Here is a 15,108-nt window from a genome sequence, read left to right as displayed (position 1 = left end):
GCTTTGAGGAAAGACACAAAGCAAACTAAACAGCCTTTCATAGATAACTAAGTATACAGAGAGTGAAAGATGTGGCTACAAGTATATAGAGACCTATCAAAAATACATTGCTTGTGGTATTCTTTCACGTGTAATTTTAGCATATTAAAAGGCTGTTTTGTGTTTTAGAACCATAAGAATAAATGGGGATGTTACCTTTCAGTTTGTTCCAAAGATTGCATGCATCATTACCAAAGCTTGAGTCTTTTTACTCCCCCATCTTATTGAGATACCTACTACTTGAGCATACTCTGGAATGAGAAAGTTTATCAATTAACATGCTGCTTAAGCAGATAGGATTAGCATTTCCTTAATTTTGTATACTATGTGTTGTATCAGGCATAAAAGCCAGCTTTTTTTAGTCATACCCCAATGTTTAAAATTGTTAAATGCAGACTTTATGTTCTTTGATCATTTAAATCATGACATGGATATTTTTAATTTTTATATTCTAGTAATTATCAGTTGTCCTGGTCTGGCTGCTTAGAGTATCAGTTTGCTCAAAATTGCTTGAATCATTAAAATAAATACGAATTGTGAGCATTGACCAGATCTTAAGTTAAAAAAAAAAAAAAAAGCATCTTTGGTCCTAGAAGAAGCACTAAGGAAACCTGAATTAACTGATAAAGCACAGGCAAAGTTTGACCATGAAACTTGTAGAAAGAATGGAATATAGCTTAATGCTTATAATGTAAGACATTGGAACAAATACTTAAATTCAGTGGTTAGCACTATAAATATCTTTTCTAAACTGTGAGTAGTTGGAAAATATAGCTGGCTAATACTAATTACAAGTTACTATTTAAACAGATGCCAACATGCAAAGTAGTTGTATAATTTTCCTGAAGTTATGTTATACTTGATTTTAACTTGACACCATTGTGCATTGTAACCATATTATTATACAAGGAGCATATACCAACAACAGTTGAGTAAATGGGTGAATAAATGAATAAAAAGGATAAACACAACTAATTTAAAAGTCATGAGCATAACTAACAATGATTGCTTTTATTCTGAAACTGTTTTCCATGGTTTATAACGTTCATAGCCATATGACCCATCCTTAATCTCTTCCTTCCTTCCTTGTATTTTGGGTACTGATTCCTTGCAAGATCTGTCTCTCTTGTGTGTGAAGTAAAACACCGGGAAAAGGCTGCTTTTCTAAAGATACCTGTTTTGCTATTTTTATAGTGCTTATAATTGATGTAATTAGAAGAAATAAATTCATAGTGCTTTGGATATAGCACCTCAGATTAATAGCAAATTGTCACCTCCTGTTAGGTTCATTCACTAAAGGAATAGTATACAGAACGTGTACATTTGAATTAAAGGAAGATGGTTAGAAAAGTTCTAGAACCAGGAACTACCACTCAGAAGACTTCTATGGGACCAGGACAAAGACAAACTTTACGTAGTTCACAATTTGCCTAGAGCTGTCCTTGATTCTCCTTTCTCTTTTTATTCTTTTGTTATTCTTTGTTCTCATTGTTTTACTACTATGTTTAAAAAATGTTTATAACTTGATATTTTAATGTAAAGTATGTTTTCTTAGAAGGGAAGAGAAAATGCTTTATATACTAAAAACAGCAGGCTGAAGCTATGAGTTAACAAACTATCTACATCTTAAGATTTTTTTGGCAGTGCTACAATTGGTAAACTGCCAGAAGTTATTTTTAGACCAGTTTTATGTACTTAATAGATTTCTCTATGTTCCCAATAGCTGATGATATAAAGCCATGTCCACGATGTGCTGCTTATATAATAAAGATGAATGATGGGAGCTGCAATCACATGACATGTGCTGTTTGTGGTTGTGAGTTTTGTTGGTTGTGCATGAAAGAAATCTCAGATTTACATTATCTAAGGTAAGCTTATAGAAGGAGCTATTTATATGTAAATGTAATTTTATATTGTAAGACAAAATAACTTGTCTTAAATTTGGGTTTTATAAGATACTTAAAGGGATTGGTTTTATTCTAGTTAAATAAATTTAAAAGAAACCAAGTTATTATGCTAGTCATTTGGAATTAATAACTAGTCAAAATCGGAAATGGATATTTCCTTTTTTTGTTTTTGTTAAACTGGAATGCTAGTAAGTATGTAATGCCCTGTGTAATTATGCTAGACCATAAATACTTTCATTTAATTTTCCCATAAATTTTATCGTTTAGGCTACAGAGTGAGTTTATGATATAATCAGATAATTGATGCCTAAAAATATGCATGTTTTGCATTAATTTACTATTAAAAAACTGACTTAAGGGTTTGAGGATAATGGAGGACTAGGGATAAATTTTTAACCTGAATCTCAGTTATCAGTATCTTGTTAATATAATTTACAGTGGTTCTTACCTTATACTTCATTGAATTTTCCCGTACATAAATTTTATCATTTAGGCTACAGAGTGAGTTTATGATATAATCAGATAATTGATGCCTAAAAATATGCATGTTTTGCATTAATTTACTATTAAACTGACTTAAGGGTATGAGGGTAATGGAGGACTGGGGATAAATTTTTAACCTGAATCTCAGTTATCAGTATCTTGTTAATATGATATAATATAAATTATAATATAATGTAATATAAATTATAATATAATATAAATTATAAAATATAATAAATAATAAAATATAATATAAAATAAGATATATCAATATCTTGTTAATATAATTTATAGTGGTTCTTACCTTAGTTTAATGAACTCAGAATTTAAAGGGGAAAAAAACTAACTATGAGAAGTTTTTAAAAAAAGTCATTGCTTTAATATATTGCACTAATTTGTTATTGTGGTGTTTTGCAGCAGTTATTTACATTATAATTTTTTCTGTTAGTCCATCAGGATGTACTTTTTGGGGGAAGAAACCCTGGAGCCGAAAGAAGAAAATATTGTGGCAGCTGGGAACACTGGTTGGTGCTCCTGTTGGAATCGCTTTAATAGCTGGCATTGCTATTCCTGCAATGATTATTGGCATTCCTGTGTATGTGGGCCGCAAGGTAAAATGCATACTTCTTGTTTAGTCCATTATCTTATTCTAAATCTTTAGGTGTATTCTTTTAGCATTGATGATTTTTAGTTTTTTTTTTTTTTTAGACAAAGGGTATCTTTAGTTTCTTCAATATAAAACAGTTACTCTTTTTTCATAAATTTTTAGTGTTTGGCAAGCTTATATAAATACATATAAGGCAGACTTGCTTTAAAATGTTCTAAATCTGAAAATTTTAGTATGTTTGTATTATAAAACTTTGAGTATAAAATATTGAAGGATACACACCTGAGATTTTTCTCATAGGTATATCCTTGTAAGGTCAGGTCTATGAGATCTTTTTAATGAAAGTTAATAGCTAAATAACACATACCCTCAGGCAAAGAATAATTAGCCAGTTCTTGAATTATTTCTGCTGCAGTTCAAAGCTTTTTTTTGGATTACTGCTCTTAATAAATACACTATTTTGCAAATTATAACAATCTTGTGAAAGTCCAAACACCAGTGACTACCACTGGCCTCTAATTGATGAATTATATTTCATTAGCTGAGCAGATAGTTCTTTTGTTAAGGGTTGATGGGATAATTTATGAGGTCCTAAGAAGTCTGTTGTTGCCTAAATTAATAGAATCTCTGGATTGAGAAGTAACTTTCAGTAGGATATAGCTAAAAGAAAAAAACAAGAAGTTTTCTTTGGTATCCAAGAAGATCAAAAAAATTAAAACTTTTTTTAAAAAATAAAAAGAAATTATCTAATCCCAACCTTGTACCCAAGCAGAACAAAGCATAGCAATTTTTAAAAAGGGAACTAACAGGCCGGGTGTGGTGCCTCACCCCTGTAATCTTAGCACTTTGGGAGGCTGAGGCTGGTGGATCACCTGAGGTCAGGAGTTCGAGACCAGCCTGGCCAACATGGTGAAACCCCATCTCTACTACAAATACAAAATAATTAGCCAGGCATGGTGGCAGGTGCCTCTAATCCCAGACTCGGGAGGCCGAAGCAGGAGAATCACTTGAACCTGGAAGGTGGAGGTTGCAGTGAGCTGAGATTGCACCATTGCACTCCACCCTAGGCAACAAGAGCAAAACTCCATCTCAAAAAAAAAGAAGAACTAGCAAGCTGGGCATGGTGGCTCACTCCTGTCATCGTAGCACTGTGGGAGGCTGAGGCAGAAGGATCACTTGAGGCTGGGAGTTCAAGACCATCCTGGACAACATAGTGAGACCCTATCTCTCCAAAAAATTTAAAAATTATCTGGGCATGGTAGTATGCACCTGTAGTCCCAGCTACTTGGGGGGCTGGAGTGGGAGGATTGCTTGAGATGGGAAAGTGGAGGCTGCAGTGAGCTGTGATTGTGCCACTTCACTGCAGCCTGGGTGATAGAGCAAGATCCTATCTCTAAAATAAAAAAAGGATCTAAAGGTTGTCATACTGTGGTGTCATAGGTGTTGTATGTACTTTTACTCATTTTAACCCTGCAGCAACCTCGATATTTCGGTCTCTGTGTTAAAATATTGAGATTTAGGAAAGTTTATGTAATATATCTTCAGTTACACACAAAGAAGCAGAGCTGAGATTTGAACTCAGATGCATGAATTCTTAATGTAAGTTCCCTGATTAAGTTTCATGAGCTATTTGGGAACTTAGTCATGGGGAAACCACCAACTCATGAAGCAATCCATTCTGTTGTAAAATGGCTACTAATTGTTACAGAATTCTTATGTTGAGTCAGATCTGTTTCCTTTTGTTTCCTTTATTTCTGTTTCTACTTCTGGGACCCGACTGGGAATAAGGTTGATCCTCTTCTGTAAAACAACTTAATTTTTTATATTCAACATACATTTTATAATCAGAAAGATAATATATACAAAAATTAGTTTTGGGACTGATGACAAACATATTTATAAGCCACATATTTATTTCTGAAGGTTTTAAGTGAGTAAACCTGGACTTTAAAAAATGTTGGGCCATGTGTGGTGGCTCACGCCTGTAATCCTAACAGTTGGGGAGGGTGAGGAGGGAGGACTGCATTAATCCAGGAGTTTGAGACCAGCCTGGGCAACACAGTGTGACACCTTGTCTCTACAAAAAATCAAATAATCAGCTGGGAGTGGTGGTGCATGCCTGTAGCCCCCGCTATTAAGAAAGCTGGGGTGGGAGGATTGATTGAGCCCATGAGGTTGAGGCTGCAGTGAGCTGTGATCGTGCCACTGCACTCTAGTCTGAGTGACACAGAGAGACCCTATTTCCAAAAAAGAGAGAGAGAAAAAAACTTCAAAATATAGTAGCTGATTGTAATTTTTCATGTAGTTATTCAAAGCAAGGCTTTGCTGAAAACAAAACTATTCAGATACTTAGAAATAGAAGGGAAAGAGAGACTGTTGTACCACATGTACCTATAAATAATTTATAGAGAAGAGATTACCTCATTGTTCAGGTCATAGGGTACAGATACAGATCTCCTTTTTTCAAACATGTACCCAAAGGGTTGTAAATGAATGAATTAGTTTTCCATTGAAATAATATTCTGTGGTGCTTTGGGATCCCAACCAGCCCAGGAAAACCTACTAAGTCAATAAAGTACCCAAAAGCTGAGCCTTCACTTAACAATAACAAGTAGAGAATGTGGCAAAAAATAGTAAACAGAAAAATTAAGCGAACCAGAAATAGTGGGATGATGTGATCACTAATCGAACATTGGTGCTTGAGGCTGAAAATTTTCTAGAAGACTCCTTTCTCTTGGCAGCCTGCCTTTGCAAGTCTGCTCCATCAGTTGTGCCTTTTCTCTTCTTCAGTGCTAAGTTTCCCAGGAATGGGAGTGGGGAGGAGCAGGAATTAGCTGCAGTGCTGAAGGATAATGAAAGGTACCTTGGGAAGGTCTACCATCTCTGCCTTCATGGACCGTGTAGGGAAGTGAGGAGGCTCATTGACAAGGAACCTCTAGTCAGTGCTGGGAAATGGGATTCTGACTAGGAAATAGAAAGGTTTCTTGTCCCATACATGCATCACCCACCTCCCACCCCAACCTTTCCACTGTTTTCCACAACACTCATTGTACTTTACAGCCTTCCAAAGGCCAAAGGTATTATTATACCATGTAATAATAGATTATTTTATAAGTCCCATCTGTAATATTGTTTATAAGTCATTTTATTTTAGAGAGTCCCCATACTTTTGAGGCTGTTTTGAATTTGTCTTGGAACAGAGGGGGAAAATGTGCTGTATTAGCCCTTGCAAACCATGAAAATAAAGATCTCAAAGTTCATATCATTTCACAAGCCACTTTTTAATCACTGCTTCTATGATGATACCAAATTCTACTTACTAACACCTGTCCTATACAGAGATTGCTGAGTGAATTCAATCCTGTCCTCTGGTAGCCATTATTTATCATCTTTTTTCTTTCTCTGCCATTTACTTTGAGCTGTAAATGAGAGCCCTGGAATTTGAGTCATTTGTCAATATTTGTCTTCATAAAAAGGATCTGAGAAAAAAAATACTGTTTATTCATACTTGTTTATTAGAACTGCTTTTTAAGGTCAATTTTTAAAAAGAAACCTTCCCTAGAAGCCAATTTTTACCATGTAGAGAATCTTCGTTAGAAAGAAACTTCTAGAATGCTAGAAGTATCCTGTTGGTGAACCATGTAACTCATAACTGTGTTGAAAATAATAATCTTAATTTCTTCCTCTTTGCTCAATACAAAATTTACTACTTTTGATTAAAATTATAAAGATGACTTTTACTCAAAACTTTTAAAATTAAGCACAAAGTAAAATTCATGAAATCACTGTCTTAAGCAAATTATTAATAAGGAGCAAATTATTTGTGAGAATATACTAATAGTTTAAGGACACTAGTAGGTTTACCTTGAACTAAGATACTCAGCTACGAACTTTTATGAAAAATCACTTTAGCAAGTATAGATCTTTTTCAACTAAGTTAAATTGTAATGTATTTTCTCTTTAATCCCCTACCCCTATTTTTATTAATTCAAGATTCACAATCGCTATGAAGGCAAGGATGTTTCAAAGCACAAACGGAATTTGGCCATAGCAGGTGGTGTAACATTGTCTGTAATCGTGTCTCCAGTAGTAGCTGCAGTGACTGTAGGTAAGAAAATGCTGAAAAGTACTAATTACCTACAATTTTATGGAGTTAAAGTTTTGTGAAAGGATTTTTTTTAAATTGTTTTTTTAATTTGAGGACAATTTAAATTGAGCCTACAATAAGTCTTGGTTGAAAGTATTACAGATTCAAGAGCCTAGCCTTAAAGTAGTTGGTAAATTGTTAGTGGCTGATACCCTTCCACCCCACTCCACCCCAAGTACAGTTCAGAGGCCTGGCACGTCAAAAGAAAAAAGTTTACATCTCTCTCTTTTTCCCCTTATGTGCATTACCTGAAAGGCTGGGAACCTTGAATTTGCTTAACAACTGGGTAAATCTACTTTTGGCAAATGTTCCAGCCAACTCTTCAGAACTCTGGCACTTTTCTCTGTATGACTCTCTTGAAAAGACTTTCTAAAACTCATGTTTCTGTGAGTTATTTTGTTGTTGTTGTTTGTAATGACTGATTTAATTTCTCTTTAGGTATTGGTGTTCCTATTATGTTAGCTTATGTCTATGGCGTTGTTCCAATTTCTCTTTGTCGAAGTGGAGGTTGTGGAGTCTCAGCAGGCAATGGAAAAGGAGTTAGGATTGAATTTGATGATGAAAATGATATAAATGTTGGTGGAACTAACACAGCTGTAGGTAAGTCCTTTCAGCAAAGGAAGAAAATGTGCTTATTAACAGTGTAAGTAGTGGGGAGGCCAGAGATAACATACAAGTCAGAATTTCCATTGCCATCCTTTTACTAGGCCTAATAGTATTCATTCAGAGGTACATCAGTGAATAAACTGCCAAGGAGGAGTGTATGGATGAAAGAGGTGGGGATAATTCTGGGTACCTGACCTCTAATTGGAATATAATGTCTTAGAAATCATAAACTTTTCATCTTAAATTTTGCATGAAACATTACAAATAACTAAGTAAAGGATCTGAAGAGGAATACAGTTAATAAAAGAATTACGGATGACCAATAAGTCAAAAATAACTTCACCTCAATGTTATTCAAAGAAATGTGAATTAGAACAGTAACGAGCAAAGATTAAGAAGAATAAAAAAGCCTTCATAGACTGCCTATAGGAGTATGTCAATAAACCTTTTTTAAAAAGTGCATGTTCTATATTCTAGCAATTTTTGTTTTAGAAATTTGTCATAGGGAGATAATTAGGCAGATGTATGAAGATAATGCCTACTTTCTTACCTCTTATTTTCTCTTGAACTGGCCTCAATCAGATTTTTGTCCCTACCACTCCAGAATTTTATTTCTACTATTCACTGAAGCAGAGTCACCAGTGGCCTCCATGTAACCTAATACAGTGGTTAGTTCTTGGTCCTCATCTTAATATAACAGTATATCTGACATGGTAGAGACTCTAGCCTTCTTGAAATACTTCACTTTGGTTATGGGAAACCACTTCTTACCATATTTCCTGGCCAGTCCGTCTCATTAATCTTTGCTGGTTCATTTTCCTCTTCTGACCTCTAAATGTTTGTACCCCGGAGCTCAGTTCTCAGAATTCTTCTCTTGTGTATGTACAGTTTTGCCCTAATCTCATCTATTAAATAATACATAGACTGACCTCTCCCCTGAACTTCAAACTTGCATGTCTAACTTTCCTCTTTAATCTGCACTTGAGTGTCTAACAAGAATTTCAAGCTTACTTGTCTACAGCCAAATTCTTTGCTCTAAAATCTCTTCTTCCCTCCATCCTCCTTAACTCAATAAGTAGCTTCTCCATTCCTCCTGCTGCTTGGGCCAAAAACCTTCACTTACAATGCCTCCCTCTTTTCCCTCTTGTCCTACATCTGATTGATCTGTCAGCAAATTCTGCTGCTTCCTTCAATATTTAGCCATAATCCAACCACTTCTTATTCTCTTCATTGTCCTTCCCTTAGTCCAAGCTACTATCCTCTTTCCTGGGCTATTGTAATAGCCTCTTAACTGCTGTATCAACTTCTCAGCTTCTATTCACTAGTCCATAGTGCAGCCATAAGTCACATGTCTAAACCCTGTCAGATTATGACTTTCTTATGCTCAAAAGTTCCCCAGTGGCTTCTAACTGTACTGGGGAAGAAAATCCAAAGTCCTATCATAGCCCAAAAGGTCCCACATGATCTGCCCCAACTATGTCTCTGAGTTCATCTCTTGTCACCCTCCTATTTTATACCACTCTCGCTTGATTTTTGAGGGTGCCAAGCATGCTTCTACTTCTAGGCTTTTAAACTGGCAGTTTTCTGCCTGGAATACTCTTTCCCTAGAAAATTTCATGACTCACTGTTTTCCTTCATTTGTCTCTACAAGTATTACCTTATCAAAGAGGCCTTCTGTCATCACATCATATAAAATGGCTCACAGACATGTACGTACATGCACTTCTCATCACTCTCCTCCCCCTTTACTCTCTTGTATTTTTCCTCATAGCATTTATCACTATGTGATTGGGTATATAATAGGAACTCAAATATTGGTGCAAATAAATGACTCCTTTAATACAAAATGTATGAGAGGTACTGTAAAATTGGAACATAGTGTTATCAGATCTTAATAATAGCTTGTAGACAGAACTGTGGCATGTATCTAGAAATCAACTTTTAGCCTATTCTTACTGACCTAGAGAATAATAAGCTCTTTAAATGACACCCTTAATGAAAACTGTCACATAATTTTCCTCTAAAGTCAGCTATATTTTTTAACAATCATATTCTTTATAGAATTCCTAAATCTGGGTTTTTGAAAAAAGAAACTAGTGACCATTTAAAATTGTCGGCTCTATTCCCACTGCCTCTAGTGGACTAGCCTGAAAAAAATATTTTTCCATGTCTGCGTATATTTTATACCTTATATAACATCCTCTCTGAAATCATGGAGGAATTTAAGAAGGAGAAAATTGATAATTGTACTTACTTAGTTTCTTTGGAATATTTGCATTTAGACACAACATCAGTAGCAGAAGCAAGACACAACCCGAGCATAGGGGAGGGCAGTGTTGGTGGGCTGACTGGCAGTTTGAGTGCAAGTGGAAGCCACATGGATCGAATAGGAGCCATCCGAGACAACCTGAGTGAAACGGCCAGCACCATGGCACTAGCTGGAGCCAGTATAACGGGGAGTCTGTCAGGAAGTGCCATGGTAAACTGTTTTAACAGGTGTGTGTTTTGGTTTGGTTTGGTTCTGCCTTCTGGTAACTATAAATTATTAATTACGTGAGAATTTTGAACATAAAGCATGATGATTATATATAACCCTACTATGTCGAGGTTCAAAATAGTAATGTTAAAAATGAAATTTGGGGTCAGGTGCAATGGCTCACGCCTGTAATCCCAGCACGTTGGGAAGCCAAAGCAGGCGGATTGCCTGAGCTCAGGAGTTCGAGACCAGCCTGGGCAACATGGCGAAACCCCATCTCTACTAAAAAAAATATTAAAAATTAGCCGGATTTGGTGGCATGCACCTGTAGTCCCAGCTGGTCGGGAGGCTGAGGTAGGAGGGTGACTTGAGCCTGGGAGTTGGAGGTTGCAGTCAGCCGAGATCACACCACTGAACTCCAACCTGACTGGCAGTGAGACCCTGTCTCAAAAAAAAAAAAAGAAAAAGAAAAAAGAAATTTGGTGGTAGATTTCTAAGTCTAAGGAATAACATTCTGCCAATTTTTTCACTGTTGTTGTCAAGTTTTATATTATAAATCATTGCTACAGCTGCTTCAGTAGACATTGAAGCAAAGGCAGTACTTAAGCCTAGATCTTACCTCTGTGGGTAACAACAGCCAGATATTAGGAGATGGGACTTTGGCTGAGTCCTGGGAAACAGGTGGAGTCAGGACGTCCAGGTATATGTGAACTGGGACTGGGATAATCGGCTAGGGTCCTTTTATGTATTAATGCTTGCTTACTTTGTTCTCACCAAGTCTCTTATCAATAGCCATATAGATAAGTAGGAAAAATTATCTTCCCCTGTTTCTCTTTAATTCACTATTTTTCACTTAGGCTTATTAGCCTTGCTTTTTTTAAATGTAGGGGAGGATACATGAATTAAAAGATAAATTAGACATACCTTATTTTCAGGTAGTTTGCTTTTTAAATACAAATTCTTAAGTTACAGTGGTATATATTACCTCTTTTTAAAAAGGCAAATGTTGGCTGGGCTCAGTGACTCATACCTATAATCCTAGCACTTTGGGAGGCCAGGATGGGAGGATAGCTTTAGGCCAGGAGTTTGAGACCAGCCTGGGCAACATAACGAGACCCTGTCTCTAAAAATATATATAAATAAATAAAGTATTAAAAGGCGGGTGTTATTTATAGAGCCATTTTTTAATATAGATGCCCAGGATTTTTAGATTCATTGGTCTGTCATGTTTAATGATTAATAATGTATTCTAACTTTGTGTTTTGCATTGAAACATTACAAAGTGCCATATGCTGAGTGAGAATAATGGAGTACATTTAAGTGAAAATCCTTTGTGTCTTTTTTGTGTTATTTCATTACCACTTTACTTGGCAGACAGCTGATTTTTCCCATTTTATTTGGATGGCTGGTACTATGCAGTGTGCTGCAGTAGAATTTAAATAAAAGGAAATAAAAAATAATGGTTCCTAAAATAGCTTCTGGTTACTAGGGTTCTTAACTGAATTATTTAAAGATACATATTACAGTAGTGCTGATATTAACTATAATTTTGGTGATTTCATACCCCCCCCCTTTAAGGTTGGAAGTACAAGCAGATGTACAGAAAGAACGGTACAGTCTAAGTGGAGAATCTGGCACAGTCAGCTTGGGAACAGTTAGTGATAATGCCAGCACCAAAGCAATGGCAGGATCCATTCTGAATTCCTACATCCCATTGGACAAGTAAGGAAAAAACTGTTATAAAATGAAAAGTATTTTTTAAATTAATTTTAAAGGAATAATTCCTATCATTAGACAGATTACCAGTGAAAAGTGGCTACCAACTATTAAGTTCTCTGAGAAAAGGAAACAGTGAGCTGTCCAGAGTAGGCAAATCTGTATAGATCATAAAGTGGATTTGTGGTTGTCAAGGGCTGGGAAAGGGAAGAATGGTAACTAACTGTTAATGGATGCAAGGTCCCTTTTTGGGATCATGAAAATGTTCTGAAGTTAGGTAGTGGTGATGGTTGCACAGCTCTGATCACAACTAAAAATCACTGAGTTGTACACTTTAAACGGGAATTATATCTGAATAAAGCTGTTCTTTAAAAAAAGGTAGCATAGTGTCTAGAACAGCATAAGCAATAAATGTATCCACTACTATTTTAAAACATTGAAGCATTATAAAGAGTTATCTTATATCAAGTATGCGTTTTAAGTAGAACATGTCCTGCATTAAGATGTTCTCATAGCTTATGTATAGTCTGAATTTTCCACATAGAAACCCTTCCCCCAGTCATCTGAACAAAAATAAGTCAGCAATTATGTTTGTATTTGTTACTCTTATATTTCAGAGAAGGCAACAGTATGGAGGTGCAAGTAGATATTGAGTCAAAGCCATCCAAATTCAGGCACAACAGTGGAAGCAGTAGTGTGGATGATGGCAGTGCCACCCGAAGTCATGCTGGTGGTTCATCCAGTGGCTTGCCTGAAGGTAAATCTAGTGCCACCAAGTGGTCCAAAGAAGCAACAGCAGGGAAAAAATCAAAAAGTGGTAAATTGAGGAAAAAGGGTAACATGAAGATAAATGAGACAAGAGAGGACATGGATGCACAGTTGTTAGAACAACAAAGCACAAACTCAAGTGAATTTGAGGCTCCATCCCTCAGTGACAGTATGCCTTCTGTAGCAGATTCCCACTCTAGTCATTTTTCTGAATTTAGTTGTTCTGACCTAGAAAGCATGAAAACTTCTTGTAGTCATGGTTCCAGTGATTATCACACCCGCTTTGCTACTGTTAACATTCTTCCTGAGGTAGAAAATGACCGTCTGGAAAATTCCCCACATCAGTGTAGCATTTCTGTGGTTACCCAAACTGCTTCCTGTTCAGAAGTTCCACAGTTGAATCATATTGCTGAAGAACATGGTAACAATGGAATAAAACCTAATGTTGATTTATATTTTGGTGATGCACTAAAAGAAACAAATAACAACCACTCACATCAGACAATGGAATTAAAAGTTGCAATTCAGACTGAAATTTAGGCCCATAAATGCTGCAGAATAATTACCACTGTACAACTGTGTTTGGAGCTGGTTGAACTACATGTGACTACTTAAGTTTCAGGTTACCAGCAAAAGCCGGGTTTCATTATCATAATGCAGATACATTTTCTGTATTCAGCAAGGCATTGTGTGTCATGTGGATCTTAGTTACCAAACTATGAAGTGAAGGCTTTAAAAGTGCATTATTTTAAGGATAATAAATTTGAAGAGCAAAGCATGTTTTGTGTGTTTGCCACAAAACATTGCTTGAAGCACGTACTTAGATAGAAATTGGTCTTAATTTATAATCAATATAAAATACTAATGCAATTCTACAGCATTCAAATGAAGAAAACTTGAGGCTTTAGGGGTAAGTGGTTAGTGATATTTTATTGAAACCACTAAGAGATAAGTTTAAAAGAACTGCATAGGTTACTCTCAGTATATGATACTCTGTAACATTTCTATTTATATCTGGGCATAAATTTCATTTTTTTTTCTTCATATGCAATGTGGTTATATAAAGCTTAATGCAGCTCATTTGCTACCATTTGGATACTTAGACACTTTGAGCAAGATTGTGGCAGTTTTTGCACAACTTTAAAATAGAAATACCTGGTACTCTATCTTGTTTATTGTTGATGCCATCTTAGAGGAAAAAATGTAAAGGTAAGTAATTAAGCATATGACAGCAACAAATAAGATATATAAAACTACAAAATAAAGTCCCATTAGGTTATAAGTATTACAAAAAAATCCACCTTTCTGTAAGGGGAAGTTTGTACCCCATTGATTCTTGGTGCCTTTGGGATCGACTGGGTTTTAATGGCCTAGTTATTTGAGGATTTTGCTGTGTTTCTTCCATGTCTTCTCTGGTCACCTTGGATTATATATAAAAATACAGGAAATAGATAAACATGAATGTGATTAATAATGCTGAAAAAGTATTAGCCTACCAAAGACACACTCAGGCTTTAGTGAATAACTTTACATAACCTCAATTTTTAACACATGCATATCTTCTCCAACCATGAAATCAAAGCACGGTGCAGAACTTGTACCAAGTACAAAAGGTCCATGTATGATTAGCATTATTTTCTTTTGCTTTTGTTTATGGACAATGTTCAGCTGACATAAGCAGAAGTTGGCCAAAATACTGCCTGTACTGTTAATTTCCTGTATAATTCACTTAAAGCAGGTTAGCCTCAATGATAGCAGTTAAAATGTTCTATCTTATGTATTTCTTTTAAGTATTACCATTATGGTGCTACTGAGCGTTTTCTTTTGGTAAAAAGAAAAATGCCATGGGCTGCAGTCTTCTTCCATCACTTTTCCCTACCAGGTCCATTAATATGCTTATAACACTAGTGCCAGTTATTTTATTTGATAATGCTTATGGTATTTGTATATTTGTTTGCATTCCAATTTTAATAATGAGTGTGTAAACTGCATACGTTAAATAAATGTAAATACTAATGTATTGCTGCCTTCTGGTGTGTGCACAAGTTTTTTTTTTTTTTATAAGAATGAGAATATTCATTGGCCATGTGGTAGTATTCATAAATATTGCAAGCCATTGTGATTATTCTGCCTTCTGGTCTCAGCTCAAAGGGAAGCATTTGCTGAACTTTTCAACAGTGTTAGAAACTACCCTTTTTTCCTGTCTAATTCCTGCCTTTCCACCAGTAAAAAAGATGCTGTATACATCAACATAATTTTTTTGAGTAAATTGGTTGAATTTAACTTGAGTAAATATATCATTAAATTGTGAAGAGAAATCAGTATTATAAATCCTCATCTTAGAAAAGTGGAAAGATCA

The 15,108-nt window shown here is 35.6% G+C and overlaps 1 protein-coding gene across 16 annotated transcripts in view; it reads left to right on the top strand.

The window, feature by feature from the left end:
* The window catches only part of RNF19A (ring finger protein 19A, RBR E3 ubiquitin protein ligase), a 93,786-nt gene that overhangs the window by 38,862 nt on the left and 39,816 nt on the right, over nt 1-15,108 (top strand). For 11 of the 16 annotated variants that reach the window (XM_055286892.2, XM_055286894.2, XM_063642878.1 and 8 more), the window contains exons 4-10: nt 1,763-1,907; nt 2,878-3,040; nt 7,030-7,144; nt 7,622-7,783; nt 10,072-10,285; nt 11,844-11,987; nt 12,599-12,738. In XM_055286892.2, the coding sequence (XP_055142867.1) occupies nt 1,763-1,907; nt 2,878-3,040; nt 7,030-7,144; nt 7,622-7,783; nt 10,072-10,285; nt 11,844-11,987; nt 12,599-12,738 (1,083 nt within the window). Of the gene's footprint in view, nt 1-1,762; nt 1,908-2,877; nt 3,041-7,029; nt 7,145-7,621; nt 7,784-10,071; nt 10,286-11,843; nt 11,988-12,598; nt 14,770-15,108 lie in introns of those variants that run through there. The other 5 variants (XM_055286889.2, XM_055286890.2, XM_063642883.1 and 2 more) reach the window with 3 other exon arrangements.

This window comes from Symphalangus syndactylus, chromosome 7 (genome assembly GCF_028878055.3).
Source record: "Symphalangus syndactylus isolate Jambi chromosome 7, NHGRI_mSymSyn1-v2.1_pri, whole genome shotgun sequence".
In the NCBI taxonomy this organism is placed as follows: domain Eukaryota; kingdom Metazoa; phylum Chordata; class Mammalia; order Primates; family Hylobatidae; genus Symphalangus; species Symphalangus syndactylus.
The sequence above is the reverse complement of the archived record's forward strand: the minus strand, read 5'-3'. Positions and strand labels throughout refer to the sequence as shown.